Here is an 18,980-nt window from a genome sequence, read left to right on the forward strand (position 1 = left end):
GCTGATGCCCCGCCCACTCCTCCTCTCTACCTCCATCTGCCTGATGGATCATGGAGGTCTGGATCGTGGTCCATGCCTACTACCAACTATTCATACACTCTGTCATACTCATTGAATGTGTTGTAACTCTGTAATGATTCCTTCTGTACACATGGCATCTATTGTTCTGTCCACCCTGGAGAGGGATCCTCCTCTGTTGCTCTCCTGAAGGTTTCTTCTCTTTTTTTCCCCCTGTAAGGGTTTTTTCTATTTCTTGGGAGTTTTTCCTGATCCGATGTGAGGTCAAAGGTCAGGGATGTCGTATGTGTACAGATTGTAAAGCCCACTGAGGGAAATGTGTAATTTTTGATATCGGGCAATACAAAATAAACTGAATTGAATTGAATGATGACTTAATATGAGTTTGTGTCTGCGCAGACTCTGTGGGGGAATAGTCAAGTGTGGTTTGTATTCATTTAATTAAACATTACAGTGCTCGTTGCAGACACAGCCATGTTTCACTCTGCTGAGGGCACCGTTCTAGTTTGTTTTATAGATGATTATTAAAGCTCTGCAGTCAGCCAGCCGAATAACCCTGGTTGTATGTATAACACAGATAATGTTTATCATCTGTCTAATTTCAAACGTGTCACATGCAAACATTTTGTTCATGCCATGCACATGTTCCTCTCTCTCTTGACTGTGCTTACAATCATAGTGATGACACACGTGCTTGAAAAGCTATAACATACACGTACTGAACGATGTGAGCAAGCCGTACTCCCCTCTATTCTATGTTTAGATGTCGTTTGCAGTCTTCAGCAAAGGACATCAAGGCAAAGTAGTATCCTCTCTTTTTCCATCTTGTTTAGAAGGTTTGTATCTGTCTGACAGTCACTTTGTTTTGGAAACCCAGTGATCACCACTTGTGGCTATATTTACTCAGATTATCCGGAAAAAAAGGTGACAGGTCACCTCAAGGAAAGTAAGAGGTGAGATAACACTGGGCCATGAGCCGAGTACTTGTCACCATAAAGCATTCAACAAACACAGCTCAAATTCTGAGAGCACGTTCACACACAGAACATTACTAAAGTAATAAGCAGCAGTCATGATCCTGAACACACACATTTAAACTGGAAAGTGTTCAAGTAGTGAAGTAGTGTGTTTCAGCTCATTTGAGCTGTTAAGAGGTGTTTTTTAAAGCTCTGTGCGTGGGAGAACAGTCATGTCAACCTCTACCCAAAGTGATTGATAGTGAGGTGAGGCCCCATCTTGTTCTGCTTTGAGACGGCACTGTATGACAACCTTGTGACTCTCTGCAGTCACATATTCATACCATAACCTTGTAAACAAATCGGAAAAACGAACCTTAAAAACTCAGAAATACAAAGTTGCGTGGATTTATTTGAAGCTTTCCTCAACACATTGTTGGCGAGAAGAAATAACTCTTTTTATTCCGTTTATAGACAAAAGCGCTGATACGCTGAGGCAACAGCAGTAGTAGTTTCACACAGGCTGAAGGAACACAAACAAACTTGACACTATTGTCAATTAAGGGGAAAGTTAATTCCATGAACTGGGACTCAAAGGTTTTACTTGTCCCGTCTGTCTGGTAGTAGCTCAAAGGAACGGCTATTTTTAGTTGGTACAGGGAGGGAAAAGGGGGAGAGAGGGAGGAAAGGAAAACAAGAGAAGATCCAGACAGACGTGTCATGACATAAACAACTCATTGGACCTCCAGTTCCACACATTATAGAGATTATATTATATTTGAGAGAAACATGAACTGAAATGACTGATCTGTATTGATTGTGTCACTAGGCACTGCACTGGGTGTGAGACCACACACACCTCCTTGACTGAGCCTTGAAAGCATCAGCCTATAGGAAGGGGTGAGGAGGGTAGGACGGCACCTCTTTTTTACCCTGGAACAGGGGAGGGAAGAAGGAGTCGAGTGGATGAAGAGCATGAGGAGGAGGGAGTGAGGCTCTTCTGCTCTCCCTCTAAGAGCATTAACTGTCGAGTGTTCTGGTAGTGACAGGGCTGTCAGGGTCAGATGGCTGCTCAGCCTGATTAGACCAGCTCACAGCAGATCCTCAGTCCAGAACGCTGCAATGCTACAGCAAGGTAGAGCCACAAGCCGACACGTACAGTACAGACATCGCAGCGGTTACAGAGAAGCCAGGAGGGGCAGGGAGAGTTCAGAGTCATAGTGCGGCACCGCAACAGGTTGTTGCACAAAGACCTCATTTTCTGCTGGTTGACTTTTTGGCTTCTAGAGGCAGACGACAAAAACTAAAAAAGAAGCATATTGACTTTTCTGTGCCAAAGAGGGAGGAGGAGAATTGATATTTAGCCTGGGGTTGGCGATGACATTGAATAGCAGGTAAGGACAATCACTTTATAGATCTGTTACTAGACACAGTGGTCGAGCTAATCACAGTTCTTCACTGGGACAGACTGAGTGACAAGACAGGGTTGCAGACTGTTGCTTCCACGAAAATTGTGGTGTGTCACGGAATGAGCTGCTGGTATATATACAGCTATAAATACAACTGCAGGTTTTCAGTGTCTACAGGGGTTTACTATTACAGGCAGTCAGCTGGTTGTAGGACAGCACTCACACTGTTGAAGGATTATTGCATGCTTTTGCAGGACTAACTGTGGTTTGTGGATTTTCCTGTTCAGCATCAAATCTGTCCACTGAGGTAAGAGGGAAGACGGTATGTTTGCTGTTTCAGAAACAACTCAGTTTAAGGCATTTAGCACATCTTCTTTTTTCAGAGTGACATGTGATTGGAGCTGCTGCAGAACACGTCCTCTGTAGTTGTCAACTAGAAGGCAGCAGAGGTGAATGTGTGAACAGGGTCAATCCTATCTGAGGTTACTCACCTGCAAGGTTACTGTGTTTCCACATTGCACGAAGTGTAGAAAAGTTTGGCAACCCTAACGCGACTTAAAATAATATTGAGATACATTTGTGACCCAGCCTGTGACACGAAAACAGCCAGGAGACCAACGGGCGACGCGTCTGTTTTTAGAAGATCCGCCTCACGGTTGTAATTGGAAAGACTGCTCCCGTCTCGCCATTTTCCCCTCATGCTTCTTATGCTTTCATGTGATGATTTTGAATTAAGTCACTCGGCTTTAGATGTCAGCTAAATGCCCAAAATGTCTGCACTACTTGTGAGAAGTTAGTATTAACATATGTTCTATGTTTAGATGCTTTTGAGCTTCTTTTTTTAGACCTTTCTGTCTCTCTGGTTCAGTCCCTGCTCCGTCTCGTCTGGGTCATTCACTTCTGTTGTGTTGTGCGTCTCAGCAGAGCTTTATTTTCACATGAGGCTGGTTAAACAAAGATGGCATCTTTATAAAACTCATGTAAGTAGTTGTTCTATCTACACTTTGAATTGACTGGATGGAACATTTATGATGTCTATCCTGATTAGTGGTAACAACAGGATAAATTCCTAATCATAGATAGTCATCAACCTGGAATAGACTGCACTCTCCTGGTCCTGGAAGAGTTAGTGAGTAAGTCGGCATGTGATTATGAAGAGTGTGTGTGTGTGTGTGTGTGTGTGTGTGTGTGTGTGTGTGTGTGTGTGTGTGTGTGTGTGTGTGTGTTTGTTGTCAGAGCTGAGATGAAGAGGTGAGGATGGATTACCCAGAGTGCCTCTGGACTTTCGCTTATTGTTTTTCTGGATGTTTGAGCACATGACTAAGAGATAATCAGCATTTGTTTTTCATTTCTTTGTTTAAGATTAAATACTTTTCACTTAATTGCATCATGCCAGCCTTGTATGTAAGTATGTGAGATTTCAATAGGTTTATCAGACGAGTAGTTTATTTTGCTTGTTTACCATGCACAGTATTGAACTTGTAGACTTTTGAAGAAACTGTATTTTTATTTCCAAGCTGTATTCATCTTTTTATACTTTCACCGAGACAGAATGCGGCAAATATGTATTTTCCTACAAGTATAGTAAACCAAAAAAATATTGTTTTTACATCACATCATTAACTGTTCAAGAGACACTATTATGTTGTCTGAAGGTCATCATTCATTTTGTAAAACTCAAACTAAATATCAACATGACATGTATCTGATAAAAAACAGCTGTTTGTGAGACACAATATTATATAACAAAGTATATAACTGTTGATTCACTTTTCATAAAGTAGTAATCTGACATACATGACGTCTTGTCAACAAGGACCTGCTCTCCCTGACGTAGAAGTAGCCATTGAGCGAACCTTCCTTTTCATCCTGCTTTACACCCTCCAATACATTAAGTATCCCAGTGTTTTTATTTATTTATTTATTTTTTCCCTTTGATACCACATTTGACTTGGTTGATATTGTGCAGGCTAATATAATAACATTATCATATTTTGTGAGCCACGTCATGTATTAGATTGTCTAGCTCATGCTGCAGCTGACATCTGTCTCACAGTTTTTTTGTCCATTGAATGCAAGTGGAACCACTTTTATACATCGTTCAGTGACTCCATACGATGACAGTTTACTCATCATTGTGTGAGCACTCATCACAGAAAGACAGAATCAGGACGTACGTGCAAATATTAGCAGTGTTGAATATGTTCATAAGCTAGAGGCCTTGATATTTGGCAGGTTTTAGCTTGTTATTTTAATATTTAATTTAAAATAATTACAAGGACCAACACATTTCCAAAAGCCCACTCCGGTAGAGAGGTCTGACCTCTTATAAAATAAAATAAAAAAATCTAGCAATTTAATTTTATATTTTAAACTATGCTATAGACGCGTGTTTAGTGATTTTGATGACAAATCTTTAAGATATCCATATGCACACGCACATTTGAGTGTTTATCTCTGTGCAGCTTCCCGCCGATTGGCCTCCATATTACTGACGATGGCTGTCATTATAGCCACACAGTATGGGCTGATTTTGCAGAACACTGGAACAAATGCTGAATTATTGAAATGTGCACCAACTTTAACAACTGAAATTAATTTGAAGAGTAACATTTAGTTTGTATGTTTTGTCATTTAGAACTGCTGGTTGATGGAGTTTGTGCGGCGGAGTGGTGACTACTGCCACGCTCAACACATTTAGAGCCAATCTGGGATGAAGCTGCACCATGCAGTCCTGTGGCCCTGAACCCTGAAAGACCATCGGCCCTCACCCTGTGAAGCAGCCAGCTCATGGGGTAACACGTGGAGCCTCAACACTGGAAGCTAACGGGGGACAGAAGGAAACAGAGAGCTACTGAGAGTGAGAGACAACGAGCGAAACAGAGGACTGAAGCATTGACAATCACAGAGACACCAACAGAGAGAAACTGTAGCTTCCTGGACTACACCTGATGGAGTAAAACTTTACTCAAGACAACAACCGTAAAGGCTAAAAACAGGATCCCAACAGGAAGCTCAACAAGAGACAATAAGTCCAGTCACCAGAATACCTGATATTAGTTAACAAGCAGCTACCTGCTACAGCTAAAGGTGAGAGGTGACTGGATATGGTTGTGCACACAATCTTTTTACTTTAAAATCAGCTTTTGGTTTACCTTGAAAGATTATTACAATAATGTTTTCATGTTCCACGCCTTGCATATAAATACAACACACTCCCCATTTTCAGAACTAGTTCATGTTTAATGTGGATGTTTTATCACAGTAATAACTTAATAATGCACAAACCATGAACAGTATTTTAATTATAAACAGTGCCATTGATACTGGAAAGAGGAGGGGCCTGATGTGCTTCTCCTGTGTTCCTGGGTGTTTTCCTTGAGGCGATGCTAAGTCATCACTTTTTTTATCCATTTGTTCATAGCATGTGAAGACAATGATATCACATACACAGTTCTCATCAATACTCTCACTAAAAGAGAGTATTTACTGAGTGTATGGCTCAGTACATGTTCTTAACGGCCTCTTTCACAGCAGTCAGTTTGAAATGTCAAAGCAAAGTAAACACAGGTGTAATTGATCAAACTGATTATCCAGCTCTCTTTATTGAGTCACATGTCTTGCATAACATGGGGTCTTGGTCAAAGATACAGGAGAGATGTTTCATGGAAGAATTATTCAGAAAGATTTGACAAACTGCAAACAACATCACCAAAAAACATTTTAGCAAATACCTAAGGAGCTTGAGAATGTGCACAAAATGTGTGTCTCAAATATTTGACATCATGCTACATTTCTGTTGTTGTAAACTTTACATTTCTCCCTGACATTAAAAGGTCAGAGGTGAACCCGGGATTTCAAAGGTCATGCTGGCCAACATGAACCGTCCAGCTCCAGTTGAACTGTGCCACAGGAACATGAGATTCCTCATCACACACAACCCCACAGACAGCACACTCGTCTCCTTCATCGAGGTAGGAGACATGCGTCTGTGTGTGGACCCCCGTCGGCACACTGGAGAGCTTCAGAGAGATCACATGCACAAGCCTCATGTATAAACTGCATGTTTTTCTTTCCAATGATATGCAAACTGAAACAACCAAGACGTTTTGATCGACAGCACGTGTTTTGGCGTTCTTTGTGAAAATGATCTCCTCCCACTGTCGCCACTCTCAGGATCTCAAGCGCTTCGGTGCCACCACAGTTGTTCGTGTCTGTGATATCACCTATGACAAAACCCCGTTGGAGAAAGACGGCATCACTGTGGTGGTGAGCGCGCGCACACACACAAACATACACACACACACACACACACACACACACACACACACACACACACACACACACACACACACACACACACACACACACACACACAAACATACACACACACACACACGTATTATGACATAACAGAAGTCCTGTAACTGTTCAGATTTTCTTTCAGGATTGGCCGTTCGATGATGGAGCCTCGCCCTCAACTAAGCTGGTGGATGATTGGTTGAGTCTGCTGAAAAATAAGTTTCAGGAGGAGCCAGGATGCTGCGTGGCAGTTCACTGTGTGGCTGGACTGGGGAGGTGAGACAAATGATCCATATATAGTTTGTCTTTTATAGTTAATTGAACTTAATCCTAGAGAGGGTGACACACACTCACACACACAGACACACACACACACAGGGATCAACATGTAGAGAAAGTGTAATGTTTCTGGTAAAACTAGGTCAGACCGGTTGGATCAGTCACACTGTGGTTATTGTCCAATACGTTAATAATGATAATACTGTAAACAACAACAAAATTGGATGATAAAATATCAGAAACCTTTTTCGGTAGTTTTAGTGGCATTGATCTCTCTTGTACTAGTTTAACACTATACACACACACACACACACACACTTTTGATTAGTTTACAGTAACTGATCGTTCTGGCATTACTGAAACTTTTTTAAAGATGCGGCTAAGCTGTCGTTATTTTTACTCAGACATCGGTCTCAAGAGACATGGATGTGACTCTGTGTGTGTTTGTGTGTGTGTGCATGCACACAGGGCTCCTGTGCTGGTTGCTCTGGCTCTGATAGAGAGTGGGATGAAGTATGAAGATGCTATTCAACTCATCAGACAGTGAGTACATTTATATCGCCCAACCTCATCATGCAGAAAAGACAAGCATCATACACATATACAATATGAAACAAAAACCACAACCTATTCAGATGTGGATGTATTGTACACCAGAACACTTTTTGCAAGATGCAAAGTGCTTTACATGGATTAGGAAATCATCTTTACACACCACAACCACAATGCATGAACTTGAGTGTTTCTTTCTTTGGTGCCATCTGATGGTGGTACTTAAAGAAGTCAATGTAGCAGAGGAACGCACACTGAAGAACCAGTTGAATCCAGAGCTGGATTGTGCAATAAGGGTAATCAAGAGGTGTTATACCGTTGACTCCCATCCGACATTGTGTGTCTTTATGTGTGTTTCAGGAAGCGTCGAGGAGCCATCAACAGTAAACAGCTAACCTATCTGGAGAAATATCGATCCAAGCACAGACTCCGCTTCAAAGACTCTCATGCACACAAGAACAAATGTTGCACAATGTGAACAAAACCCAAAGACACCTTGTGGTCCTCGACGAATGCTCTCAGGAATCCAACCGTACAAGCCTTGTGTCATAAGTACATTCTGTAAACAGGCTGAATTGTGTGCCCTGGAAAATTTTGCCAGCAGTTTTTAGTAGAACGCATCATTGTTCCCTTTGTTTGTGATGATCTCTTGATTTATTTATTGGAATGTTTGCTTCGAGATAGATTACAGGAAAGAAAGATATGGCAAAGGTGGGCCAGGGAAAGAAAATCACATAAACAATTACATTTTGTAGAAATAAAATACACAAAAGTGTGTTCAGGCATGGGAACCGCGTTGACATTTTAAATAAAACAAACCCAAAGTGTGCTCCTACGGGGACATCTAGGCAGATTTGGTGTAACTGATGTATTGGCCTTCAAAACCTTAAGTCAGAGTGGATATTTTGTGAAAATACCATTGAATTATTATTTATTTTTCTACAGATATTCTATAAGTTTAAACTTCACCATAATCACGGTATGAAATGACATGCAGTATTTCTGTGAGTGTTTCTTTGAAAAAGATTTTTGGTATGACAAACCTACCAAAACCAAAACACACTGGATTCAAGGGTTGTTTTAGCAGCTTAGTGTTTTTATTGAGAATTAGTGTCAATACTCTAAGATGCCCCTTTCTTTTACATTATTCCTGTTGGTGTCTGTTTTCAGTGTAACTGCAGACATAAGAGCTCATTTTCTGACATTTGTCAATGATCAGAATTCAAATCCACTTCTAAATTGTTAGATTAAGCAATTTTGTACCTCCGGCTTTCATTTGGTTTTGTTGCAGTTGCAGCGTCACTTTATTGGGCTCAAATGATGTGTTTACAGTGTGTGCATTATATTATGCTCTGTTTATTGACACCCACAGAAGAAAACACAGAAGGCTGATTTGAATTCAGGTTTAAAGTATACATATGTATAATAATAAAAAAGGAATTGTTAATAATTTAACAGTAATGGTACATTACACGTATTCTAAAAATGACAGAGAGATGTAAACTAGTTGTAAATAATATTTAATGAGGTTTCTCTTTTATTATCCTAAAGCTCAGGGTAAATCCCTCTAACACATTGACTACAAAGGGTTGCAAAGAAATTAAAATCATTGCAGGTATGACAAATGTTTTCTTTTTTATGTTTGTGAATCAGGGAGTAATTTTCTTTTTATCAGCCGTATATGACCCAGTATCTCAGTTTTAATCCATGGATTGTATATCGGTAAACTGAGATATGGTCAGATCCTAGCACAAATAATGCTGGGCATAATTTAGACTAGGTTATAGTATCTTGTTCATGATTTCTTGTGGGGTGGAATTAACTTATTCATCACATTGATCCTGAATGAGGCATGTAACCTATGGCTTCATGTTTTGCAGATGATAGAGAATACACCTTTTATGGATTAGTCAATTGCTTGTGATAGTCTCCTAACGATCTGATGTCATGAATAACAATTTGTAAGAAAGAAATACAAGCAGAGGATGTCAAATTAAGGTAGAGAGAGAGAAAAAAGATAATTTACCATCTTTACCTGAAAGTTTAACAGATTGGCAACAGTTTGTTCATATTTGTGTGTGTTTTAGAGTCTTTAGACCATTGTTTATCATTGGGACTGGCCCGAGCTGACACTTTTTAAAATGTAAAAACAAATGATGTAAATGTCTGTATGTTTGTAAATGATTGCACTGTTTAATAAAGGTTTTGTCACTGTCCCTATATTTGAATAGGTGTTCATTAATTGCTCTGCCTATATTAATGTGCCAATACAATCCTCGGTTTGCGCCCTCTTTCAGTTCCATTCTGCTGGAATTAAGCAATTTCATTAATTAAAATGATAAAATAAAAAGAGCAGTTGTCAGACACCTGATATGACTATACAGGAGGAAGCATATACATTTCCACCTTCACCAAAACAAATTCAGTTCATGCTGCTTGAGGAGGAAACATAGATTTAGTCTCAAAATATGAGAAAACAACAAATAAACACTGATATGCATTCATAGTGTAACCTTCCCTAAATTACTGTACCTCATTCAATTCATCATAGTTCAAATTAAATTGATCTAACTATGAGTTTGCGAGTGCTTGCGCTGCCTTGTAGGAAAAAGATCGTTCAGGCCTTAGCTCGCCACCTAGAGGCTTCCTTGTATTTCTACACTCTACTGCAGAGGTATTCAACTCAAATGTAAAGAGGTCCACTTAGAGACATGTTCTTGTAGCAAAGGTCCAACAGATCACATACCTGCAAACTCATGAGGGGTGAAAAAGGTGACAACGGGGTGGGGGTCCTCTGCTCTGACTAAGTCAGTGCCCACAAACCCTTCTAATAAGAATATAATAGATGTTTGTATATATATATATATACATACAAACATATACATATATATATGGCCGCCACACCTTGAAATATTTAGTAATATTTATTTTGCATGGGCCCAGGTGTGAATAGGAGCCCATTCAGACATCTCTACGGTCCACTTGAGCGACAATCACACAGGTTAACAAGTCCCACGTTACACTATTTTACAAATCAAGTAACTTCCTGAATTTGGTGCACTTGAACACTTTTTTAATTTTTTAATTTCTAAATTATTTTAGAAATTAATTCCTTTTGTTCCTTATTTTATCCAATAACCAGTAATATATAATATATAATAAACCTGCCCACCCACCCTGTCTGTGATATCTCATCAGAGGCCCACACCCCGGGAAGTGGCTGAATGGAGAAGGGGTGGAGGGGTTTCTGTGAGATTCACAGACTGAATTCCTGCTGGAAATCACTCTATATACAGACTCTGGTTCGGTGCTCCGTGACGTCACTAGCGAGTAGCGACGTCACAGCACAGAACCAGAGTCCTTACATGTCACGTGACAATGTTTCCATGGTGACGGACAAGGTCACGGAGATCGAAGGCACTGACAAGAAGTGACTTCCACCAGGAAACCTGTTTAAACTTTATGTGCATGTACATGTTGTGTATGTATATATGTACTTATGTGTGTGCATACTACTGTTTATATCTGTCACGGGACACAACATGTAACTTTCTAATCTTTCATGGAACAATGTAATTCTCAGGCCAGCAGAACATTGTACAATGGTGCTAAAACGCTAGCGCGATTAACATCCGCTAGCTAAACGGCGCTAGCCTTAATTAACTGTCTTCACTTTAACTTCTACAGTTAATAACTGTCAAAATATAAAAGCGAGCGAACATAACATTAATATATATATGGTGCTTATGTACGTTTCTCACCTGTAAACAGAGACTCGCATCAACAGCTGCGTCACTGTCTGTTACGCTGGTCTAACTTGTTTGTTTAAGACAAGAATTACGGCACCAGTCATGGCAAAACCCGCTACCGCCCCCTACTGGCGAACACAAGTATAACAATATTTAAAAAATCATTCAAATTTGGAAAAATGGAAAAGTAGCACATCTTCAAATTTAAGAAGCTGGAACCATAAAATGTTTTTTTAATGATTTAAAGTGAAATTATTATCAAATTTTTTTCTTCTTTTTTTCTTCTCTTAAGCAACTAATTGATTAATCTAATAATATTTTTAGCTGAACTTTGGTAGTTTTACAACAAAATGTATAAAGTAGAAATATTATTAATGATATAATGATAGTAATAAAAAATATGCGTTGTCATTATATATCATATGGTTAAAGTCATTCATAAACCAACTTCCCTTTCTTTGGCCTGAACAACAAGGACTCGTGAGCTCTGCTGAGCCATGACTCTGTTCCTTGAGTCTGTTCTGCCTCTACCTGGCTGTCACTAACATTATAACTTCTATACGATACCTGCCATAAATATCATGATACCAGAATTCGATACAATACCATAAAAACAATGATACCAAAAATACGATACTGGTAAATTTGTCTATAATAGTATTAAATAAAACATCTGTATGGTTCACTTTTTAACAACTTTTTCAACACTTAACAAATGGCAGTATTATAAGTATTAATACAGCCAGATATTAATGAAACTACATGGTTCCATCATAGCATTGATTATACACTATGAGGCCTTTAGTCTGTATCTGTCCAGATGATACAGAGTTCATCAGGATGAGCAGCTGTAGAGTTGCATAACTTTACAGACTGTCTGCCTTGGAGACAAAGAACTTAAACATTTCACTTCTGGAATCATCTTTTTCTTCTTTTTTTTAAAGCTGAAGACTTTAAGTCTCAAAAGCTCCGCCACTTTGCGCCACTCGCTGTGAGCGCTGCAGCGCATTGCGTGCAGACCAGTGGCGTCCCTAGGCTAAAAAAACCGGGGCTAAAGCCCCGGATGTTTTTTAATTAGCCCCGAATGTTAATTTAAAAAAGAAAAAGAAAAAAAGATTTGGCACAAAAGTGGTTGACACTTCCAGGTCGCACGTGACGTCATTCACCCAAAACAGCGGAGTCAGACTGGCAGCAGGCGCACGTAGCAGCAAGCTGCTGTCTGAGAGTGTTTCTATGTCTACACATTTCGCTGCTTCACTCTTCTGGGCTAAGCCCAGCGCCGCCGCTCCCATAACGCGCATCGCTCTGCCGTGATACGCGTCGACACAACCGCGCACACGTGAGCACACTCTCACTAGAAAAACTCACTAGCCGGCCAGTTGAACCCCCCCCCCCCTCCCCCAAAACAAAAACTCTTCGGATCTACACGATTCACTTGGATGACCTATTTTGATTTCAAAACGGTGAATTTCACCGAAAGGTGACAAGTTTGCAGGTATGAGATCATAATGTCAAACTATTTAGTGTGGTATATATTTAAGTAGCCTGGTAGTTGATTCAACATTTGCATGTAATCAATACCTGTCAAATCAAATGAATTCAGTACAATTAAAACACTTTTTAACAATATTTATGATCACGTAACATAAGAACTGGACATATGTGTGACTGCAGATATGTATAATGTTCTCTCATGAACAAAATAAAAGCAGTGCTGCATTTTTAAATAAAATAAATACAAATTGAAAATGTTGCATGTTTAAATGAAGTGCTTCACTTCAGAAAAATAAAATAAATGGAGGAACAGCTTAAATTTCCCCGTTTCTGTTTCACAGTCTCAACTCCTTTTACAGATCAACACATCTTAAGAGTATTAGAGCATCGCTCTTATGTCCCACTCCTTCACTTTTTTGCTCAATGGGAGAATTGAGCTCTAGCTTGTCCTGCCAGGATTTTAAACCTGGGCTTGAATGGAGTCAGGGCCTCATGCACATGTGGAGGATTGGTGAGCCTTGAACAATATTTATTTTTGATGATGTTCATTGTGGAGAAAGCTGCCTCACAGTTGTAGGTGGAGCCAAATATGGTTAAGATGTATACGGCAACTTCCCTCAGACCTGGGAAAGCTGTGTCAGGGACCATTTGGAGCCAGAAAGTGGAAGGGTCAGTTTTTAGAAACTGCTCTTTCAGGGACACATCTGCTTGGAGATCAACCAGTTGCATCTGGAGATTGTGACTTCCTTTGAGAAGCCCGTTATATCAGTGATGATAAATGGGTTCTGAATGAACATGGTGAGCTGCTGTCCAAAGCTGAAGCTAACAACATCGTTGCTGAAGTTTACGGTCAGCTTATCAATAAAGTCAACAAAAGAAGACACATCTCTCTCTCTCTCTCTCTCTCCACCCTCCCACCTCTTTCTTCTTCTTCTTCCCAGCACCCACTTCTCTACTCTCTCTCTCTCTCTCTCTCTCTCTCTCTGAATCTGTTCCTGCACTGCTGGGAAGTGTGCAAAGTCTCCCTGCATGTCTTCCTTGAACAACTCAAGGTAAATCATGTGGATCACCAGCGCAGATTCACCAACTGTAATAGTGACTGATTTGTTATTCATTCCAGTCCTTGCCAGAGAAAAACGACATATTATAAAAAGGGAGAAAGCCAATTGATAGTGAACGGGTGAAATGAAAACACAAGACTTTCAACCAGGAGACCGGTGTTTGTGTCCCAAAGAAGGAAGTGGTTATGATCCCTGGCCTATGGCCTGTGTCCTCTGCTTGATCGTGAGAGGGCTGATCCCCCCCCCCCCCCCCCCACACACTATGTGAGGATCACCGTAGGGTCCCAATGCATGCTGGGACAAACTCCACTATTTACAAGTGAAGACACCAAGAAGACAAGTGAACGTGTTGCTCCTCACCAGCAGAGAACGGGAGGAACGCAGCTCGCTTCACGAACTTGCCCTCCTGGTTCAGGAAGTGTCCGGGGTTAAAGGTGTCGGGCGTCTCCCACTCACTCTTGTTGAACAGTATCGAGTTCAGATTGGGGATTACTGTCACTCCCTGGCGATGGGAGTTGTAAAGACAACTCAGAAAGATGCAACACGGTTGTGTAGAATACATATACATTGCATGATGACAACTGACCTTAGGGATCGTGTAGCCTCCCATGATCTTCCATGGACGGCTGTCTGGACGTTCCAATCACTTCGTCTATCTCCGCCTGGACCTTTGCTGCGAAACGGGGGTGACAGACGCAGAACTTCCACATTAATGAACAGAATGGTTTGTTTTACAGGAAGAGGTTTGTTGCACAGAATTAGTCATAAATGAGAAGTTCTCAAATTGTTGCGCACTTATTGTAACCTTGGGAATCAGAGCAGTCACATTGTGCACCTAATTGTCACTGATGCCAAGTGTGATAACGAAGGGATTCACGGATCCGGTCGGGGCTCTTACCCTGGATCTCGGGGTGCTTTACCATGTAGAGGAAGGCCCAGCGCAGGTCTCAGATCCAGCCAAGAACAGATCCAAGACACACACAACCAGGTTTTCCTCATCAAAGGATTCGTCAGCCTGCCCCTTACTCTGAGAATAAATACAAATACATGTATTGAAATGTATTAAAAAATAATAATAATGTACTGCATGTCACAGCTAACGCAGTCGGGGTTATAATCCCCGATGACTAGGTATACTGTGCTGAAATTCCCCCCCCAAAACAATGTGGACCTATTAATTAAAATAAAATATTTGAATCTATGCTGGAACTTGTCCTTTGAAAATATTGTAACGGCTTTGCTTTATTAGATTCAAAGGAGTTTATGTTGTTGGCCTTGGCTTTTCTTTAACAGCTGATCGTTGTGATGTAGATACAAAACAAACAGATATGGCGTCTTGTGCTGATTACCATCTCACTCAGGTAGCAGTCCATATAGTCTCTATTGTCGGAGGGATCCCAGTTCTGTTTGTGCTTCTTGACCTCTACTCTTACGAAGTCCTTCACACTGTCCCAGATGTGATGGATTGTCTGATGAGGCCCTGGCAAGCGTCTCATCAGCAGAGGGAAGGCGTTGTAAAGCTGCCGAGTAGAGCAGATCGGAACAATAGAGATTGAAACCGTATTTCGGAGAAATATTCGATGTTACAATCAATCAGCGTTAAGATTTAAATGGCCGTACCTGTGCCCAGATGGAGGCTTCGAGTTCAATTAATTTGCGAAACCACGAGATCAGTTCCCTGAACTTCTCATCACCGTATTCAAAGCGATGCCCAAAAACCACGGAGCAGATGATGTTGGAGATCGCGTTGTTGAGGATGAGGTGTGAATCGAAGGCCTTACCTCCACAATTAAACAAAAGATTTCAGTAATGTGTGTATTTGTCATTGTGTATCATTGTGTATGTGTAGCTGTGAATGTACTTCTTACCTTTATGGCTCTTGAACTCTTTTGCACAATATGAAAATTCCTCAAGTGACTTCTTGCCATACCCAAAATGTTTGAGGGTTGAAATTGAAAAACGCCTCTTCTGCTTCCATAGATTTCCATTACTGAAAAGTACACCTGATCGTGGACAAAATGTTATTTAAAATTGAGGAAATATATAAGGGATATTCTTTTCCAGAAATATTTAATAGTAACAATAATAAAAAGTGAATTATTTGTCCCATCTGGTAAATGTATTTTTTCACAGCGCCCCGAGCAACTCGTACTCAGGACTTGAACCGGCTCATCTCTGGTTCCGAAGCCCAACTAAGCTACATTTGTATTAGATGAATTTAGCCTACTTGTTTTTATCGTGCATATATCTCATACCTTAAACATGTTACCTTTTGTCCACCTGATAGTGGAAAAAGGATACTATATAGAAATCTGGAAAATGAATGAATGTTATTTTTTTACACATTAAGTGTTGGTCTTTTTATTTGTGATTGCAAAAACAAAAAAGTGTGAACTTTTATGTTAAAGAGAAATGTTCTAATCGATTCTACAACAATCACATTGGTGGAGATGTTGATCCCAAATATCATGAAGATTTGACAACATTTAAATTCTTAGCAGGAACAATAAACCTCTATTTGTGTATTACTGTCATGTGTGTGTGAGGTCTGCTCACCCAGTCCCTGGGATATCTCCTGCAGCAGTGGGAGGTCTGGTCAGTCTGCCAGGCTGTCTCCCTGATCCACCAGAGATCCCTCAGAACCTCAAACCGGTTCAACACCACGAACCACAGCTGGCCCATTCGAAGGCTGTACACATCTCCGTATCTCTCTGCTAACTGTGAGTGGAATTGTGAGAGGAGGGAGAGCATGATGCTTAACTTGACAGATAACACAAACAGCCCCCGTTCGATCTTTTATATTTTCTTTACATCTGAGAGTGTCATACTCTCATGGGTCCTGGTGTAATCCAGAATGAATAAATTGCCCACGATAGGAAAGGCCTGGGGCCCCGGGGGGAAGCTTCCCGGCCGACGGTTCTTGATATAATCTGCAGTGAGGATGAAAACTACAGTGAAGAACAGCAGACTTTTGACATCCCAGTTAATTAAGGATCCAAATACAGAACAGATTGAATCCGTTCTGCACTTGAGGACTCAAGCCTGTCTAAATAAAGCCTGTCCTTGCTTGTCATATAAAAGACTGCCGTGTTGCCCAGAGCCAGTAAGCTCACCTATTGCTCTCCAGAGGGAGAGATTCAATATTGGCTCTTAGCAACAGAGCAGAGGACTCTGCCCTCCTAATGTTTTGTAAATTGTTTCAAACACTGCTACTCAGTGACCCCAACAATTAGGCAATACTGCACTGGTTATCAGGTAATAGTTGTGTTCAGAGGTGTCAATGTAAACGGGGGTCCTTACCCTTTGAAGGAGAGCTGATAAAAATAGATAAGCCCTGCAGCAGGAGGTGTATCTACCGGATCTTACAACCTATTATGTAAGTATTTTAAATTTCTTTCAAAATAAATACATATACTACTCATATACGGTCTACATGTATTTATTAAGGCATTATTTTGAAATGCATTCAGAAAACAGTGCAGATGTAGTGCAGGTTGAGTAGCAGCAGCTGGACCATCAGGGCCTCAGGTGAGGTCTGTGTTGAGGTGTATTACCATGGTTGACAGTGTAGACATTGTCTACCTGTTTCAAGTGAATTATTATTACCGGTACGTTAAAACATTTATGTGCAGATAAGGCTACGTTTTCTTTTCTTTTTAGGGAACAGTCAGTTTGAGTGACAGTGACGTCATGACGTGAGTGTAGCAGTGTCCTGGACATGAGGGGTGAACCGTACCGTACAGCAACTTCAGCACGTTCGTGTTAGCTAGGTTAGCTGTACTGAACACATTCATTACTGGCTAAGAAACACATATAACACTAATAAGTAACTTAATGAAAACATGACGAATACAATCGAAGACAATTACTATGCAAACAAATAAAGCCAGCTCAACTTGTATTTACTTTCTGAATGAGTTAACACGATATTGCCCACAGTCCCGTTCATAGAGACGTTACCTATTGAGGAATCCCGAGTCGCTTTGGGGATCCCCCACAATCCCGTGCTGCTATTGTAAAAGGCAGATACACATTTATTATTTATTATTTTTTAAAGAAGAAGAACAATATTGGACTTCAGACTTTTTTTTTTAAAGGACATTAATCATTTTACCTCTCTAAAAGTTTCAAGAAGTTGAGAGGGTAAAAGTGTATCTGTCAAATAAATTAAGTAGTTTAGTCGGAAGACAATACACTTGTATTTATCATACATCTGCCAATCATCAAGAAGAAGTATGTGCAACAAATTAAATTATATTTTAACTCATGGTCCCTTTAAAAAAATACTGAGATAATAATATATGATCAAATATAATTAGCATCCAGTTTGGCTTTACAGCGCATACAGCTGTATACTGAACAGCAATAGATCACTGAGAAATAATAATATAATAATCATAATAATAATAATAATAATAATCATAATAATAATATTTCTCGTTTGAATCAAATATATAATGTATGAAAAATATGGGGGAAATAATTAATATCTCTCTCTGTATTGCTCAATCGCACGCACGCACGCACGTGCACTAACGTCAATGCCATGGAAACCGGACCGAGGCTATAAAAAGGCCGCGGACGTTCTGATTCTTCCCTTTGCACTTTGGACTTTGACATGAGCTGAACCCCCCGTGGACTCTCCTGTGAACCCAAACCTGTGAAGGATACTCTGAGGCTTTTGCACTTCTTGAGACTTTTTGCTGGATACAAAACTTGTTGGCGAACCGAACGACACCAGATCCGGACTACGAGAGACCTGAGACCCTGAAAGAGGCCCTCCGACGACCGAGAACCGAGGACGAGCCCCTGCTGAACGGACTGGGCTTTGATTTGGACTATAACTGTGACGGTAAGACCCATTTTACATTTAATTTAGCATTTATATTATTAATGTGTCCCCTTAAATCCATAAAAGTGTTCTTAGTTTAGAAATCAGTGAAACTGTTTGAGTTTTAAGGTTTAAAATGTTGTCTGGCAATGAGGGGAAAACGATGTTTTGTGAAAAGTGAGCTTCAGTCGATGATTCGTCGTGTAAAAAAATATTTGAGCTTCAGATTGTCTTGAAAATTGCTGAAGATGTGCGGAGTGTGTTGACAATTAGTGTAGGGCATCGAAACCCCTATGATTGTGGATTTAAGGCATCAAAACGTCGAAGTT

The 18,980-nt window shown here is 40.4% G+C and overlaps 1 protein-coding gene and 1 pseudogene across 7 annotated transcripts; one reads left to right on the forward strand and one right to left on the reverse strand.

The window, feature by feature from the left end:
- Nucleotides 1-2,050: 2,050 nt before the first annotated feature.
- Nucleotides 2,051-9,738, forward strand: LOC130213521 (protein tyrosine phosphatase type IVA 3-like). Of its 7 annotated transcripts, none has more exons than XM_056445226.1 (8): nucleotides 2,052-2,368; nucleotides 2,638-2,690; nucleotides 5,022-5,473; nucleotides 6,220-6,357; nucleotides 6,560-6,652; nucleotides 6,831-6,961; nucleotides 7,433-7,507; nucleotides 7,877-9,738. In XM_056445226.1, the coding sequence occupies exons 4-8, from the start codon at nucleotides 6,250-6,252 to the stop codon at nucleotides 7,992-7,994; spliced, it is 525 nt and encodes a 174-aa protein (XP_056301201.1). In that variant the 5' UTR covers nucleotides 2,052-2,368; nucleotides 2,638-2,690; nucleotides 5,022-5,473; nucleotides 6,220-6,249; the 3' UTR covers nucleotides 7,995-9,738. The 7 variants fall into 7 exon arrangements, with proteins under 7 accessions (XP_056301206.1, XP_056301201.1, XP_056301202.1 ...); XM_056445227.1 differs by having other exon boundaries at nucleotides 2,671-2,690; XM_056445228.1 differs by lacking the exons at nucleotides 2,052-2,368; nucleotides 2,638-2,690 and adding exons at nucleotides 2,727-3,363; nucleotides 3,463-3,516.
- A 972-nt stretch (nucleotides 9,739-10,710) lies between these two features.
- LOC130213268 (cytochrome P450 2J2-like) lies at nucleotides 10,711-17,614 on the reverse strand (annotated as a pseudogene).
- Between the last annotated feature and the right edge of the window lie 1,366 nt (nucleotides 17,615-18,980).

This window comes from Pseudoliparis swirei, chromosome 22 (genome assembly GCF_029220125.1).
Source record: "Pseudoliparis swirei isolate HS2019 ecotype Mariana Trench chromosome 22, NWPU_hadal_v1, whole genome shotgun sequence".
NCBI lineage: Eukaryota > Metazoa > Chordata > Actinopteri > Perciformes > Liparidae > Pseudoliparis > Pseudoliparis swirei.

What these genes read in the sequence shown, in the direction of transcription:
- LOC130213521 (XM_056445226.1), top strand. Translation starts at nt 6,250, where the DNA reads ATGCTGGCCAACATGAACCGTCCAGCTCCAGTTGAACTGTGCCACAGG. An exon ending in TGTGTGGCTGGACTGGGGAG is followed by an intron (nt 6,962 to 7,432) that starts GTGAGACAAATG and finishes GCATGCACACAG; the next exon opens with GGCTCCTGTGCTGGTTGCTC. An exon ending in GCTATTCAACTCATCAGACA is followed by an intron (nt 7,508 to 7,876) that starts GTGAGTACATTT and finishes TGTGTGTTTCAG; the next exon opens with GAAGCGTCGAGGAGCCATCA.